Source organism: Canis aureus, chromosome 16, assembly GCF_053574225.1.
Source record: "Canis aureus isolate CA01 chromosome 16, VMU_Caureus_v.1.0, whole genome shotgun sequence".
Taxonomy (NCBI): domain Eukaryota; kingdom Metazoa; phylum Chordata; class Mammalia; order Carnivora; family Canidae; genus Canis; species Canis aureus.
The window spans coordinates 36,370,292-36,385,819 of NC_135626.1; the positions used below are offsets into that span (position 1 = coordinate 36,370,292).

Sequence of the window (15,528 nt, forward strand, 5' to 3'; positions counted from 1 at the left end):
GAAGCTGGAACTGGGGATAGGGGGGAGAGAGCGTGCGCGAGAAAATCCAGCTCTAAATAAATGGCCATGCGGCTCTGTCTGCGTGACATGATCAAATTTTCATAAGCTGGGGCAGCAAGAGGAGAACAGGTCTCTTAATAAATGCCACTATTATAGAGTGTCCGCTAATGCGACGGGCGTTGGGGGGGGGGGGGTGAGGAGGAGGCGGGGACGGGAAGGGGAGGGCGGCGGGGGCTCCGAGTCCAGGCCTGGATTTATTAAGAAACCATGCATTCAATTTCGGCGTGTTCAGTAATTATCTTTTATTTCATTTTGTCCCCTTCCCACCCCTCCCCCTCGGATCCAGCGGAGGGCTGCGGCGGCGGCGGCGGCGGCGGCGGCGGCGGTGGCGGCGGCGGTGGCAGCGGCGGCGGCGGGGGCGGCGGCGGCGGCGGCGGGGGAGGGGACAAGAGCCCCCCGGGGTCGGCGGCGTCCAAGCGCGCGCGGACGGCGTACACGAGCGCGCAGCTGGTGGAGCTGGAGAAGGAGTTCCACTTCAACCGCTACCTGTGCCGGCCGCGCCGCGTGGAGATGGCCAACCTGCTGAACCTCAGCGAGCGGCAGATCAAGATCTGGTTCCAGAACCGGCGCATGAAGTACAAGAAGGACCAGAAGGCCAAGGGCCTGGCCTCGTCGTCCGGGGGCCCCTCTCCCGCCGGCAGCCCCCCGCAGCCCATGCAGTCCACGGCCGGCTTCATGAACGCCTTGCACTCCATGACCCCCAGCTACGAGAGCCCGTCCCCGCCCGCCTTCGGCAAAGCCCACCAGAATGCCTACGCGCTGCCCTCCAACTACCAGCCCCCTCTCAAAGGCTGCGGCGCCCCGCAGAAGTACCCCCCGACCCCGGCGCCCGATTACGAGCCCCACGTCCTCCAAGCCAATGGAGGCGCCTACGGGACGCCCACCATGCAGGGCAGCCCAGTGTACGTGGGCGGGGGCGGCTACGCGGATCCGCTGCCGCCCCCTGCCGGCCCCTCCCTCTACGGCCTCAACCACCTTTCCCACCACCCCTCGGGGAACCTGGACTACAATGGGGCGCCCCCTATGGCTCCTAACCAGCACCACGGACCCTGCGATCCCCACCCTACCTACACAGACCTCTCCTCTCACCACGCGCCTCCTCCTCAGGGTAGAATCCAAGAAGCGCCCAAATTAACACACCTGTGATGGGAGAGGGAGGGCGGAGGGGCGAGGTCATGGGGTGGGTGAGAGCCAGGAGGGGTGCGAGGACCCGCGGAGCTCTGGGAGGGCAGCCCAGAGATCCGAAGGATGAGCCCGAGCCCCCCCACCCCCACCCCCGCCCCCGCCAGAGGTGATAGCCACGATTCCTGGAAGAACAGGCCTGGAGCTCCTCTCCCAACCCCTGGCCTGAGAAGTTGCTTTTTACGGGCCTTCAGTCCTTGCTCCATCTGCCTGCCAACCCATTGGAGAAGAATCCACAGCGGACTGTGGAGATGACCCCATCAGCCCTAGGCCTCCAGCAATACCCAGTTGGAATGCCATGCTCCCCAGTGGAGTGGAGGAAGAGGAGATAGGGAAACAAGGCAGAGAAGCACATTTTAAAAAACAGACAAGATGGCTAAGCCATCACCAACCAACTTACCTTCCATCTTTGTGGGTAATTCCTCCAAATCTTGATTTTTTTTCTTTCTTGCAATTCTCCTTTAAAATTAAAAAAAAAAAAGGCATTTCAAAACCAAGGGCACAAAGCAAATTCCCCTCCCCTTTCCACGAAGCGTCAAGTTTCTTCCCATCTATTTGAGGTTCTTGGGCATTCCCTCCATTGCTAATCCCATATTTTCTGCTTTAGGACTTTAATATCTGTACCCCAGCCGCCCCCATCTTTTACAGTTTTCAGAGGGCTCAGGGATGGTGAGAGATCCTGAAAGTCAGAGCTGTCTATATTATAAATATATATTTTTTTCTTTTATGGAAACTGGGAGGCCAGAGCAGGGAAGATGTCAGGACTGCAGGTTTGCCCATTCTGCTGCCTCCCGTCTCAGCTCCAGGACCATCCCCCTCTCTCCACAAAAAAGTCGGCGACACGAGGTTCTACACTTTTCTTTTCTTCTGTTGCTCTCTTGACTTAACGTGAAAACAGGGTATATTTTAACAAACTGTCTGTCCCGGCCAGGGGCTGCAGCTGGGCCTGTGTGCCTTGCTCAGCCCCCTGACAGGACACTTTTGTTGCACTTAGAGTTTACATTTTAATGGATATAAAAACAACTGTGAGAGATGCTTGGGCCTTCAGGAGTCCAGCATCGCTCAAAAAGTGTGTGTTCTAGTGAACATTTTCATATATATTTATTGGTTATAGCCTGTTAAAATATTTTCTTTTTTGTATTATTTATCCCCCTACATTATGTATTTATATGAGGGAAAAAATGAAAAATTGTACTTTTCTAGTATTTACTTGTTATAAAGGACGTTGTGTTTCCTGTCATGTAAAACCAGCTATTTTAGTTATTGTACTCTAGAAAAGAGCTGTAGATTTATGTTAAACGCGTACTGATGAGCAATTGTAATTAGTTCTAAAAGGCATGAACTCAGCTCCTATTGTCACTGTATAGTCCTGAATTTGTAGAATTAGAGTTAATTCCCTCTTGGAACTTTCTTTGTTCTTCCGTACTTTTTTCCTTACTTGAAAGGGTTGTCTGTCAAACCAATTCTTGAATAAACTTTCTGTTATCAATTTTATCTTGTCCTGGTGGTCCAATTTAGATAGCGGAGTGAGGCTGGTGTCTGCCAGATTTCCCCCAAGGAGAGAGAAGGACAGTGAAGACCTTATCCTGGCTTTTTTGTGTGGGTGGCTCAGGCCCCTATCTCCACCGCCCCCCCCCCCTCCTTGTCAGGCCTCAGGCCTGGAATGTTCTGCTAACTTCTTTAGCTAAAATTTAAGTAACAAGTTGCAGGGGTGGGGGTGGGGGAGGAGGACCCTTAGGTGCTCTCTTTAGGTCTTTCTGTTTGGCTTCCTTGCCTCTCAGTTTTTCTCATTGACCTTTTGTCTTCTTGCTCCTTTGGCCACAACTTCCTGGCCTCCCTCACCCAACAACAACAACAACAACAACAGGAGCAGCAGCAACAACGACAACAACAACAAAATCTGGCCGTGTACTGCTCCTTCCAAGCACCCTAAACTTCCCAGTTCTCTTCCGGAGCTACAAAGAAGTCGTCACGTGACCCGAAGCCCAACCACCATTGGGTCTAAAATGAAAACAAAGGAAAATAATTTAAAAAAAAAATCTGAGGCCTAGACTTCTCAGGTCAAACCTTAAAACTAAAGTGAAATTAAATCACTAAATAAAACTCGGGGCGGAGGGAGAGGAGGTGCCTTTGATTGCCCTGCCCAGGAAAGGGGAGGAGGGGGGAAGCGGTTGGATCCAAGCGTAAATAAAATGGTCCCCAGGCTAATGTGCAGCTCCACGATCCTTGGGAAAACTTCATTTCTTAGTCGTGGTTCCATAAAAGTTTTATCACGTTGGAGCGAGGATAGAGAGGGTCTGTCAAAGATGAAATGTCACCACCGCGTCGCTGGAGCCGATAAGAGCGAAGAGACAGGGCGGCTGAAATATGGAGCTAATTCGTTGAAAGAGAAGCGATGGCTGCACTGAAGAGTTGCATAATTCTAATTGTAAGCGATGCGCCCGCATTGCTTAATTAGGAGCATATATTTGGTGGTAGTGATGGGGGGGCAGTGTCAGTGAGAATCGTTCCAGGCCCTCAGCCTTAAAGCGAGGGCTGATTTTCATTTTTATGTTGCATCCTGGCAGTCCAAGGTTAGTAATTACAGTCTTTATGCAACAATAAATAACAATAAAAAAGCAACCTGAATTCTACACCCTCCTCCCCCCACCACCACCACCAAGTAGGATTTTTAACTGGACTGGGCTCATCCAAGCAGCAAGCAATTTAGCATCGGGTCAGGCTATAATTTAAAGGCATAAGAGCGTGCAAAGTTTGATTGGGATCAAATAACGCTCAAGGGTTTTTCTTTCTGTCTTTCCCTCTTCCTCTTCCCTGAATAACATTTTCTGAATGATGTAACTAGATGAAGCGCCATGTTTGGCTCTGGGGGTGGAGTGGATTGATTATTTATCTAGCAGGAGAGAGGCAGGCCAAGAGAAGGAATTTAGCTTGAGTTTGAAAAAAAAAAAAGGAGCTTTGGCTGGAAGCTGGAATTGCAAACGAAAAATAAGGGCCCACTTGGCCTGGTGTCCTCTAGCCTTCTTCCTGTGAGATTCCAGGCGCTGGCTCAGCAGCCAAAGTCGTGGGGGTAAATATCTCTGCTGTAAGACTCCCAGCACAACAGGAGGCGGGGAAGCGGTGTCCCTGGGAAGGAGGGCTCCCTTGGCCCCTTTTAACGCCCAACTTTTCTGCTGTTCTCTAATCTGGCCGTAAAATCTGTCAGCGGGGTTAGAGAGCCGTATTTCCTGCAGGGACAGTCTGGGCCGGGGGTGATGCCGAGAGAAGCAGGCGCTCCACCCTGCAGCCAGCTGGAGAGGCGGTGGAAGGAACGTCCACGGCTTCTCGAGGGGGTGGCCGGAGGGAGAATCCTCTTTTAGGCCTCGCTGCACAACTTTCAGATGACTTCTACTCGGATTCTTCTGTGCCCATCCCCATCCTCCTCCACCACCCTCCTCCCCGCACACCCCCACCCCCACCCCCACCCCAAGGGCAAAAACTGCCTTCTTTGGAGCGGAGCTGGACGCTGCGGTCTCTGGCCAGTTTGCCCAGTTCAGAGCATCCTTCTCTTTGCTGAGCCCTCCAGAGGCGTCCACCCCCTGTCCCTGCAGCCTGCCACCTACAAATCCCCTTTCTCCCTCCTGGCTCTCCTCTGGCCTTCGAGAATACTCACCGCCACCCACGCGGACGAATACTCACCGCCACCCACGCGACTGTTACAGTGACACAAAGTTTCTAGTTCCAGCGGCCGGCTCATCTGCCATTTCTCTGCTCACCAGCCTTCTCTGGGCCCGGCCGCCGAGAGGGGGAGGGGGAGGGGAGGCCGGAGCCGTGGGAGTTCTCCAGACAAACTTTCCACCCAACTCAGCGGCCTTCCCTCTGTCCCCATTTCCCATCTGTTTCCCCGCTCTCGCAGAATCACCTTTCTCTTTGGCTATCACCCCCCACCCCCAGGCCTTTTAAAGGGATGTGGAATTTAGGCTGTTCCCTCCGCTTTCCCAAAGAGCCAAATTCTTTGATGCCATCGGAGGGAGCTGTCAGGGGGCTAAGATTGATCGCCTCATCTCCTCTCCGTCCCTCTGACCCACTTATTTAAAAATCTTCCCCCAGATCGACTTTTCATTTTCTGCTTTTGAGATCTGGTTTCCCACCAATGGCTTGGGGCCCGGAGTCTTGCGTTCCCTCTCTCCAGTAAATTACAGCACTCCCTAAAGTTCAGACTATCTTGATCCCCTTGAAATAAATAAATTAAAAAGAAATCTCCCCCAGGGGCCAGAAATGGAATATTATCTCCTTAGTCAGTGTTTTCACCCCCTCCATGCCCAGAGAATTTTTTCTTGCCAGGGATTTTTTTTTTTTTAAATTTTAACTAGCACACTGGCAAAAATAGGAGAGGGGGGATACTCTTTGTCCTGGGAGGGAACTCAAAGTTAAATCCGACTACCTTCGTTCTAGTTCCTGTCCCTGGATATAGACACGGATACTTGACTTGAAGCTCTGAATGGGAGCAGATGCACCTTATGCCCTGTCAGTTGTGGGGTGTCAGAAAAGAGTGTGACAATGACTCCAGGTGAGAAAGGCAGGTGGACATGGGGCAAGGGCAGTGCTGCAAATGCTGGAGCTGAGACCACACAGCTATGGCGGCCAGAGGCCCAAAAGGGCCCCTCACCATCTATCTCACTCCTCTGTGTCAGCCTGGGAGTGCCTGTCGATTTTCTGAGATTTATCTGTTGCTTTTGGGGGGTGGGAAGGGGATCCTGGTGCTGGTGATTGTAAATCTCTTCTCTTCCTTATTGCACCTTAACACTGACCTTTCCCAAAGGATGGGAGCCTCTTTCTACTTACTACCTCTTCCTCCCACGTTGAGATCCTTAGTCAGCCTTCTTTCTTTTTTCTTGTTTTAGTGGGGGAGGGGTGGGGAAGAAAATGCTGCTGGCGTTGTGAAGAAAGCATTAATGTATTCTATTACAAATATTTGGAAAAGAGGAAGACTTTTCCTTTAGATTCTCTTGTTTCCCAGCTTTTGGAACCTCCCATCCTCTGAAGGGGATGAGAGAAAGGTTCCTTTAGTTTTTCTGGAGAAAGGGAGGCATTGGGGAGAGGGAGTATAGGACTTGGGGCTCACAGAGTCCAGGTCGTGGTCCTCTAGAGTTTTTGAATCAATTAAAGCAAATAATGCTCTCTGTTTTCCACCAGGCCCAGACAAGCGATTGGCCGAGGCCAGTCCCGTGACCATGAATTCCCTGCAATTTCGCCGGAGTCCTGGGTTTAATAGAGAGAGTCCCCATACGCTTGTATTTATCAGCAATATACAATTATAAAGGCCCAAAATTTAAAAAAAAAAAAAGAGAGAGAGAGAGGGAGAGGGAGAGAGAGAGAGAAAGAGCACGAAATCTCCCCCTCCCAAAATCGCTCCATCACATAAACCTGGGGGGGGCAGGAGGGGGGGTCCCTTCCGATCCTCCCTCCTGACGCCCCCCCCAGCAGGCCCCCTCCCCCACCATTGAAAGCCATGAATTTTGAATTTGAGAGGGAGATTGGGTTTATAAACAGCCAGCCATCGCTCGCCGAGTGTCTGACTTCCTTCCCCGCTGTCTTGGAGACATTTCAAACTTCATCAATCAAGGAGTCGACATTAATTCCTCCTCCTCCTCCTTTCGAGCAAACCTTCCCCAGCCTCCAGCCCGGCACCTCCACCCTTCAGAGACCCGGGAGCCAAAAGCGAGCCGAAGATGGGCCCGCTCTGCCGCCGCCGCCGCTCCCCGCCGCCCCCTTGGTCCCCGAGTTCCCCTGGATGAAAGAGAAGAAATCCGCCAAGAAACCCAGCCAATCCGCCTCGTCTCCCCCAGCCGCCTCCTCCGTTTCGGCCTCCGGGGTCGGCTCGCCAGCAGGTCGGTGAGCGGGGTAGGGGTGGGGCGAGGGGCAGTGAGAAGAGAGGGGGAGAAAGAGGATGGGGAGGTAGAAAGGCTGTCGAGCCTGTTGGGGATCCTTGCCCCATCGATTTCAGGGACAAGGAAGGGAAATGTACTGCTGGGGTTCAGGCCTGACCGCTGCCAGCATTTCTCTCTTTTCTCTCTTTCTTTCTTTCTTTCTTTCTTTCTTTCTTTCTTTCTTTCTTTCTTTCTTTCTTTCTTTCTTTCCTTTCTTTTTCTTTCCTTCTTCTTTTCCCCCACTCTAGCAGATTTTGGAAGCTGGTTGGGGAAGAGCTTTTTCTCTGCTAGAAGAAAAGGGCTTGATGTAGGTTTTCACCTTTATCTGTGTGGAGGAATGAAAGTGGTGTTGCTGGGGTTGCATTTGGGGGCAACCATTCGGTCCCATCTCCCACGGCTCTGAAAGAGGGAATGTGAAAGCTAGGGAGGAAAGGAGGTGAGAGGCAGTCTTAGTGAACCCTCTCTCTGGGTTGAGCTTGAAAGTGCCGAATTGAGGGGTTCACTCCAAGGACTCAGAAGAGAGGCTCTGAGGTGGGGGGGAGGGCAAGGGGGAGCCGCTCCCTACCCCCTGCGTGGCCCGTGGGCGGCTCTCTGAAAGCTGTGCCCTGACCCCCGGCCGGTCCGCCGGCGAGAGCGGGACAGCAAAGAACGCAGAAGCTAAGAGAGCCAACCCTTGGGGGGTGGGCGGGAAGGAGGGGGCTACTGCTGATACTGTTTTTGGCGGACGGGGTGGTCTTCACTTCAGCTGAACGCGGTTGGGCCGAGGGACACAGCCCGCCCTGACGCCCAGCCCGCTTTCCCCGCAGATGGCCCGGGCCCGCCGGAGGCCGCCGGCGGCGGGGCGCGCAGGCTGCGCACTGCTTACACCAACACGCAACTGCTGGAGCTGGAGAAGGAATTCCACTTTAACAAGTATCTGTGCCGGCCGCGCCGCGTCGAGATCGCGGCCCTGCTGGACCTCACCGAGAGGCAGGTCAAAGTGTGGTTCCAGAACCGGCGCATGAAGCACAAGCGGCAGACGCAGCACCGAGAGCCGCCCGACGGGGAGCCGGCCTGCCCGGGGGCCCTGGAGGACAGCGGCGAGCCCGCCGAAGAGCCTGCGGCCGGCCCGGGTCGGCCCTCCGCCTCGCGGCCAGCGCGGGAAGCCTGCTGCCACCCGGCCGAGGTCGCGCCGGCCCCCCCGGGCCCCCCGCCCCCGACCGCTTCCGGGGGGGGCGCCTCGCGCGCGGCCGCGGGGTTGGAGCCCGAGCCGTTGCCGGAAGATGCCTTCCCGGAGCGCCAGGATTCTCCTTTCCTGCCCGACCTCAACTTCTTCGCGGCCGACTCCTGTCTCCAGCTGTCCGGAGGCCTCTCCCCCAGCCTGCAGGGCTCGCTCGACAGCCCGGTTCCCTTTTCCGAGGAAGAGCTGGACTTCTTCACCAGCACCCTCTGTGCCATCGACCTGCAGTTCCCTTAACCTAGGTCCTCCTCCCGGCCCCTTGACGCCGTCTCCCTCGGCCCGGCTGCTGGAAAACCCGAGGACCCCCTCTCACCCCCCCCCCCAAGTCGTTTAGACCTTCTTTATGTGTTTTGCAAAAATTCAGGTATTATTGAGTTAGCGCTTAATCCATTTCCTTTCTCCTCTCTCTAAAACATGGGGCACTCGGGCGTCTTTTTAGAATCACACAAGAAAATTCCGTTTGCTAGACTCCTTCCAACGAAATCTCAGGAATAATTAAACTCTAGGGGGGCTTTCTTAAAAAAGAAATAGAGGAACTTGTTTTCCTCTCTTTTTTTTTAAGTTTTAGGCCGTAGATTATTTATTAAAATTCTTTAATAATAGGAAAAGGGGAAAGTATTTATTGTACATTATTTTCATAGATTAAATAAATGTCTTTATCATACGAACAAGAGTGTTTGTGTTGGGACCCAGCCCCTTTCCCTGCATCCCCCACCCCAAGGCCGCCGTCACTCCTCGCGCGACCCCGGGCCGGCTCAGTCCGGGTGGTACAAAAGTAACCTATTTGGCCACCGCCGCCCGGGCGCGCGGTTCGGGAGCAGTCGGGCATCTGCCGGGAGCTCCGTCACCTCCACACCCTCTAACAGCCGGCCTTTGGCCCTGCGCTGGTGTTCCCGGGCCTCTGCCTAGAAATAAAGGTGGGCGGGTGGGGGGAGAAGGTGCAGACGTGCGTGCGGGGAGAGCAGGCCTTGGCGACGGGCTTCGGGGGTCGTGGCAGGGGACGCAGAGGGGTGTAGCCGAATTTGGGGGGACCCTAGGGTTTCCCGGGTTTCTCGCTTCGGTGCCCCAGCGGGGTGCAAGCCAAAGGCTTTCTCCGGGACGCAGGAAGCCCGGGGACGCCGGGCCTGGCCAAGGCGTCGGGGGGGAGGGGGGTCGCGGGTTTTCTCGGGCAGCAGGTTCCAGGCGGGCAGGAGCGGAGCGGGGCGGGGCGGGGCGGCGGGGGGGACAGTGCGGCCGCTCGGGGGCTCGGGGGCTCGGGGGCCGGAGCGCGTCCCAGCAGCGGCGGAGCGGCCAGCCGGGGGACAGAGGCCCGGGCGGTGTCGGGAGGCGCTGGGCCCGCGGGGGCGGGAAGGAGGAGCGAGGAGAGAGCGGGAGCGCGACGGGGAAGCGGGGAAGATGCTCAAAATGGCGCTGGGGCCGGGCTGCGGGGAGGGCGAGGGAAGAGCCTGGGCGGCCATGACAGCCGCTCCGGGATGCTCGGTCCCCGCGCGCGTCTTCGCCTTTCCGGGTCTTCCGGGCGCCGCCGAAGAAAGGGAGCCGGGAGCCTCCTTGTAGGTTTTGTTTTATGAAAAAAAAAAAAAAAAAAAAAAGAGGAGGCGAGGTGGACGTGGAGCCCGCGCGGGGCGGGCGGGCAGGCGGGCAGGCCCGGCTCGGCCTCGCGGGGTCTGCCTCGCGACCCCCCGCCCTGCGCCCCGAAGCCCGCCCGCCCGCCGCCCGCGCGCTCCCCGAATGCGGGCCTGCGGGTCTTCCAGCAGCTTCCTCCGCCCGCTCAACCCCGTCTCCTTTCCCCTCCGCACCCTGCCCCGCTCCTTGCAGACCCGGTACGCGGGAAGCCGAGGATCGATCTACCCCGTCTGCCTTCTGGTTCGTTCCCGGGAACGCGGAGATTTAAAGGGCCCTGGAAAGCCATCCATCCTCCTTAGGTTTACTTAATATTTCTCTGGCTCAGAAACAGACACCGCGGGGCTACCTCCCTAGCAGATGCTGCCGTTCTTGAAGAGCAGTTGATTTCCTGGGCCTCCCAGACTTTCCCCTGGACCAGCAGGACGGGGGCTCCGAGTACCAGGCACCGAGAGGCAACGACTGTCAGGAAGAGCCCGGGAGCCACACGGGTCATGACACAGAGGGCTAGACGGGCTCTCCCATATTTTTTTTAAACTGATCCCTCAGTGTGGGAAGTGCACACATCCCATTCAGCCCGAATTCAATCCCTTAAACTGTCTTAATATAGAATTCATCTCCTGCATTAAATAATCTTATGTCATGTTAAGTTGCACTTATTTCTTTCATAAATTAATATAGAACAATTAGATGTGTTATTATAATAATATCATGTATCTTATTAGTTTATTTTGTCTCATAAAATATATAGGTATGAAATAAATTCAATATATTAAAGTAATAATACACAGCTTATTGGCTTGTGTATTTATTTTCCCCATAAATAAGCGAATATACAATATATTAAAAGCACACTATACATCTCATTGGGCTGTGTGTTTATTTCTCCATAAAATATGCCGGTAGGCAGTGCTTAACTTCTTAAAAATCCCAGCACATAGCCATCTCTACACCAACAAAATTAAACAGACATTTCAGCTGGGGCTTTGATTTCTATGGACAGCCAAACTAGATAATTTGGTCTAATTAAAAATGCTCTTTCAGCTATAGCAGGTTGTTACAAAGATCAAGAATACCAGAAGGATCTTGCTAATTGCCCACCTTCCAGCTTTCTTTAGTCAGATGGAGAGCACCCTTCATCAATGCCAAAAATACAGGATCTGCTCTGCTGGAGAGAATTCACATCCTGGGATCATGGCTTGGTCTGCAACATTCTGGGGCCTCTGAGGCTTCAGTTTCTTTAAGAGCTTTACTGTTCCCTGGACCAGCAGCATCAGCACTACCTGTGAGCTAGCTAGAAATGCAGAATCTTAGGCCCCACTTTAAGTCTACTGGATCAAAATCTCAATTTAGCAGATCTCCAAGTAATTTATATGCACATTAAAGTTTGAGCAGCACCACTAGATCATAGTGCCACCTTGCTTCCTGCCTTCCTCCCGTGCTTAAGACTTTTTGAACTGCTTTACCTGGCTGTTCCCTTCCCATCCTCCCCAACCCAAACTAGTGGCCCAAAGAACAGGGAATGCCTGCCTGAGGCTGCACCAGTCCTGATTCCTCCCTGCCAAAGTGAGTGGCAGGCCAGGACGGTCCAGCCAAAGGCTCCATCTACTTGTTCACATCTAGGCACTTTGTATCCTGAGGGTGGGAAGCAATGAATCCAGGAAATCAGGAATATTTCCAGCATTTCCCTTGGTTGATTATTAGAGAGGAGTTGGAACTCCTTTTACAGGCAATACACAAACCTTTCTGTCTCTCCTTTTCCACATTCACAAAACTCACCATCTCTGATGCACCACAGCAGAATAAAGAGACAATGCATTTCCAGAAGGAAAGGACTCCTGTTTTCAATCTCCCCACCGAGTTTCAAAATCAAAGGAATGCCTGGCAATTTGGGATTCATAAAGGATTGGTATTCAGGATGCTTGTGTTCCAAATCATCCAAGCTCCTTTTCCTTGTTTCATCTCTGTTTAGCCTGAGTTTTCCCAGCTGGTTTTGGAGAAGGAAGAAGAAGAGGGAGGGGGTTTTCAGATAAGGCAGCAGCACCCCCCCCAACACCCCACCACCACCTCCCCTGATGGTAAGCTGATGGCAATGCCAGGCAGCTGCACTTACTTATTCCATTCTGATTGGGGCAAGGCTCCTCTTGGGTCAGGACCAAGTGTGAGTGGTCTGTAGCACAGACTGGTTATAAATTGGCTGTGGTTGGAGTGGGAAGGTTTCAGTGCAGTCCCAAAAGCTGCTGGTCAGTCTGCTCTGCTCTTGGTGAGTCATTTTTTTAAGAAGAATGGCTCATTAATATTATGGTGAAAGCAAAGGACCATTAGATTGAGGAATTATTTGCCATCATGATAACCTTGAGTCATTAAAAAAAAAATTTAACTGATGACAGGGCAAGTCCTTCCCCTTTCCAGACCTCAGTTTCTCCATCTGTAAAATAAATGGAAGAACTAATGCCTCTCATAACCTCGATCGATATATGCCCAAAGTATATTTTTCCTTTTTTTTAAAGATTTTATTTATTTATTCATGAGAGAGAGAGAGAGGCAGAGACATAGACAGAGGGAGAAGCAGGCTCCATGCGGGGAGCTGGATGTGGGACTCAATCCAGGATCCCAGAATCACTCCCTGAGCTGAAGGTAGACGGCTCAACCACTGAGCCATCCAGGCGTCTCTGCCCAAAGTATATTTGTTAGTCCTCACAGACGATGTATTAAATATTTAGTATGGCTGGCGTCATATGCTTTTAAGTGGAGATTGTGACTTTTGATGTTTGACAACAACCCACCTCCCCAAGTATCTGGTAGAGCCATTTTAACAAATTTTAATTTGTATCTTTATACCCACCATTATGCCCCCAATCATTATTTAAACTAGCAGGGAAAGAAATCATTTCAACAAACATGTCATTGGGTGTAGTGTTATGTGCCAGGTATTCAACAGAGATGGGTATTCAGAAATGTCCTAACCAAGTTTTCCTCTGACATTCATCTTTTGTCACCTTTCCAACATTTGGTTATGTTTCTTCTTGTTTCAAAAATGGTAGAGCATTTTACACAAGAAGAATCACCAAACTGCTTTGACATGGTGTACTAGACCTTAAAAAGTACCCTGTAGTCAGGTTTTGTCTAGTTGCTGGGGCATCAGAGTGTAGGCACAAATTCCGAGTCTCCCTAAATAGCCCTGCTAAATTCCCCTGCCCACCTTTTCCCTAAGTTTCTGACAAGCATTTTGTGGTCTTCTGTGCATCTTCCTGAAAGTGTCCTCGTCAAATACATGTCCTTGGTTTGCAGAAAGTGGCCTCTAGCCCCTAAGTCATCTCCTCTACCTGCTATGGCTGGTATGGCCCAAATCCTCCCTTGACCTTTCCAGCTCAGCTCTGCCCTCCTGTCCCCACCCCATCCCCCTCTTCACACTCAGCTGGGAAGCAGATATTTAGTGCCTGAAGGAGATGTAACAAACTGCTTCCTCCTGAGAAGACAGTCAACAGTAAAAGAGCCCTCCTAAAACTTCTCTAATTCCCCAAACACCACAGAAAAATCCGCAGTCTGGACAGTCATCCAGATAAAAATTCATCTTGAATATTGTTCTATAAAGTTTCCAAAGTGGGTATTTTGGCCACAACTAACACACTTGGAGAAACCCAATTAAGTAGGAAATTACTTCAATTCTTCATATCACTCTAATTTTTCCTTTTAGAAAGATTCCAACTTTCTGACTTAATTTTCAGTCCAGATGAAATCTATCTAGAATCCAGAAGTCAGGTTCAACCCTACTCCCACCCAGGTAGGGCAATTTGTAAGCTAAGTTCCTCAAGGAAAGAGAGACAACATTTTCCCCAGAAAACCTTTTCCAAATATTTGGAAGATCAGGAAATTCTTGCTAGGGGCACCTGGGTGGCTCAGTGGTTGAGTGTCTGCCTTTGGCTCAGGTCATGATCCCAGAGTCCTAGGATTGAGTCCTGCATTGGGCTTCCCTGCAGGGAGCCTGCTTCTCCCTCTGCCTATGTCTGTCTCTCTCTCTCTGTGCCTCTCATGAATAAATAAATAAAACCTTAAAAAAAGGAAGGTCTTGCTAATATCTAGCCTCACCCTTCTGCTACAGTTTGAATCATTTGGGTTCTTTATAGATTATATAATATTAGGTTTTAGTTTTCAAAAACTGCAGCTTAATTAGAAAATCCTTTGCCTAAACAGAGCAAACTTCTGAATTCTCAAAGAAATTTGCATATGATACAATACATATTGTATAATATATGACTGTATATTATGTGAAAATACAGCACATATGCTATTTTCCTATCACATGCATATTTCCATATTTTAATATGCTAGTTATATTAAAAAATAGAAGACAGACTCATAGTACTTCAGAATGTGCATCTAATGTTAATATCATTAGAGACATTTAGAGTTCTCTATTGTTCATACTTTCTTGTTTGCTTTAATCCTACTAACAATGCAGTGAAGTAAGTAGAATTAAATACATTCTTTGTCTCTGAGGCCATGATTCGGAGAGACCAAGAAACCTGGCCAGAGTCATAATGCGAAGAAATGGCCAAGCAGGGATTTGAACCTAAGTATTCTGGACCCCAAACCAGTCATCTTCCCCTTGTGATTATATACTGCTTGTTGTCTATGGTTCTCAACCGGATTTGTGACAGTTTAATCAGCTTGGTTTTAAAAAGAAATACCACTGAATTCAGATTCCATCCTCTCCTCAAATTGCCATCTCTTACAGAGAAAAAATTATAATCCCGAATGCCCTTTTAATTCTTGAGTTCCAACCTTTGATCTTGCGCTTGGCCTTGGGCCTCCAGAATTAAGTTGGAGAGGACAGGCAGAAAGACACTTGAGGACCTTATGAAGGAACTATGCAGATTGCTCCTGCTACCCACCCCCAGCAAAAGCACCTTCCTCCACAAAAAAGGCCAGAATCAGGTGTAAACTTCTAACACATGCCCATTCTGATTAGAATGGTTCCCCTGCTTGCATTCTCAGTGTGATAAGGACTAGGGCCTCTCAAAGATAATTTCAGTTCTAAACATGCCTGTGCTCTCCTGTGTCTAAATAGATTATAAAAAAGGAAATCAATCAGCTTGATTTCACTTTGGTGTCGGGTCCACCCAGGCCTTCTTTCTCTGGGGAACTTAATTTGGTCATTCCAGAAAATGCTATAGCCTATAGGTTATTCCAGCTGTGGATTATTTGTTTGTTTGTTTTGTTTTATACTCAGCTGTGGATTTAGCAAGGAACCCAGGCTTCAGAGATTTCCTCCCTGGCCAGAGGCTGGTGAAGTTTCTTTTAAAGAAGAAGAGACTTGAGAACATAAGGAGCCAAGTTATTACCCCCACCCCCACCCCCTGCCAGTCATTTCTGCTGGGACTGGGAGAGCCAATAGGAATTTGGGGAAGTTTTAATCTTTCTACTACACAAGGGGAGGCAACAAGTTCAGGGATGAATTAGGGATTATGTGAATTTGGAGAGCTGAGGCCAAAGCTATCCCTGTAATCAACAGTATCACTTGACACACTTTTTCCC

General features: G+C 51.0%; 2 protein-coding genes and 2 long non-coding RNA genes across 18 annotated transcripts in view; 2 read left to right on the forward strand and 2 right to left on the reverse strand.

The window, feature by feature from the left end:
* HOXB3 (homeobox B3) overlaps nt 1-2,736 on the forward strand; it is a 56,608-nt gene extending 53,872 nt beyond the window's left edge. For 13 of the 14 annotated variants that reach the window (XM_077852899.1, XM_077852900.1, XM_077852901.1 and 10 more), the window contains one exon: nt 347-2,736. In XM_077852899.1, coding sequence (XP_077709025.1) covers nt 347-1,206 — 860 coding nt within the window. In that variant the 3' untranslated portion in view covers nt 1,207-2,736. The remainder of the gene's footprint in view (nt 1-346) is intronic. The other variant, XR_013354502.1, reaches the window with a different exon arrangement.
* LOC144286449 (uncharacterized) lies at nt 399-6,432 on the reverse strand. Of its 2 annotated transcripts, none has more exons than XR_013354504.1 (4): nt 4,921-6,432; nt 1,643-1,701; nt 1,128-1,200; nt 399-611 (listed from the first exon to the last, which is right to left on the reverse strand). It is a non-coding gene; the product is annotated as an uncharacterized LOC144286449 (long non-coding RNA). The 2 variants fall into 2 exon arrangements; XR_013354503.1 differs by having other exon boundaries at nt 1,138-1,200; nt 4,921-6,411.
* HOXB2 (homeobox B2) lies at nt 4,765-9,041 on the forward strand. The gene is made up of 3 exons (XM_077852910.1): nt 4,765-5,791; nt 6,418-7,112; nt 7,958-9,041. Exons 2-3 carry the CDS (start codon nt 6,734-6,736, stop codon nt 8,605-8,607), a joined length of 1,029 nt encoding a protein of 342 aa, XP_077709036.1. The 5' UTR covers nt 4,765-5,791; nt 6,418-6,733; the 3' UTR covers nt 8,608-9,041.
* On the reverse strand, nt 8,712-12,385 carry LOC144286452 (uncharacterized). Its single transcript, XR_013354508.1, has 3 exons — nt 12,104-12,385; nt 11,770-11,977; nt 8,712-9,917 (listed from the first exon to the last, which is right to left on the reverse strand). It is a non-coding gene; the product is annotated as an uncharacterized LOC144286452 (long non-coding RNA).
* Nucleotides 12,386-15,528: the final 3,143 nt, after the last annotated feature.

Bases quoted from the DNA above. Each gene is read 5' to 3' on its own strand.
- HOXB2 (XM_077852910.1), top strand. From the start codon at position 6,734: ATGAATTTTGAATTTGAGAGGGAGATTGGGTTTATAAACAGCCAGCCA. The intron at 7,113-7,957 runs GTCGGTGAGCGG...CTTTCCCCGCAG, and splicing joins CGGGGTCGGCTCGCCAGCAG to ATGGCCCGGGCCCGCCGGAG.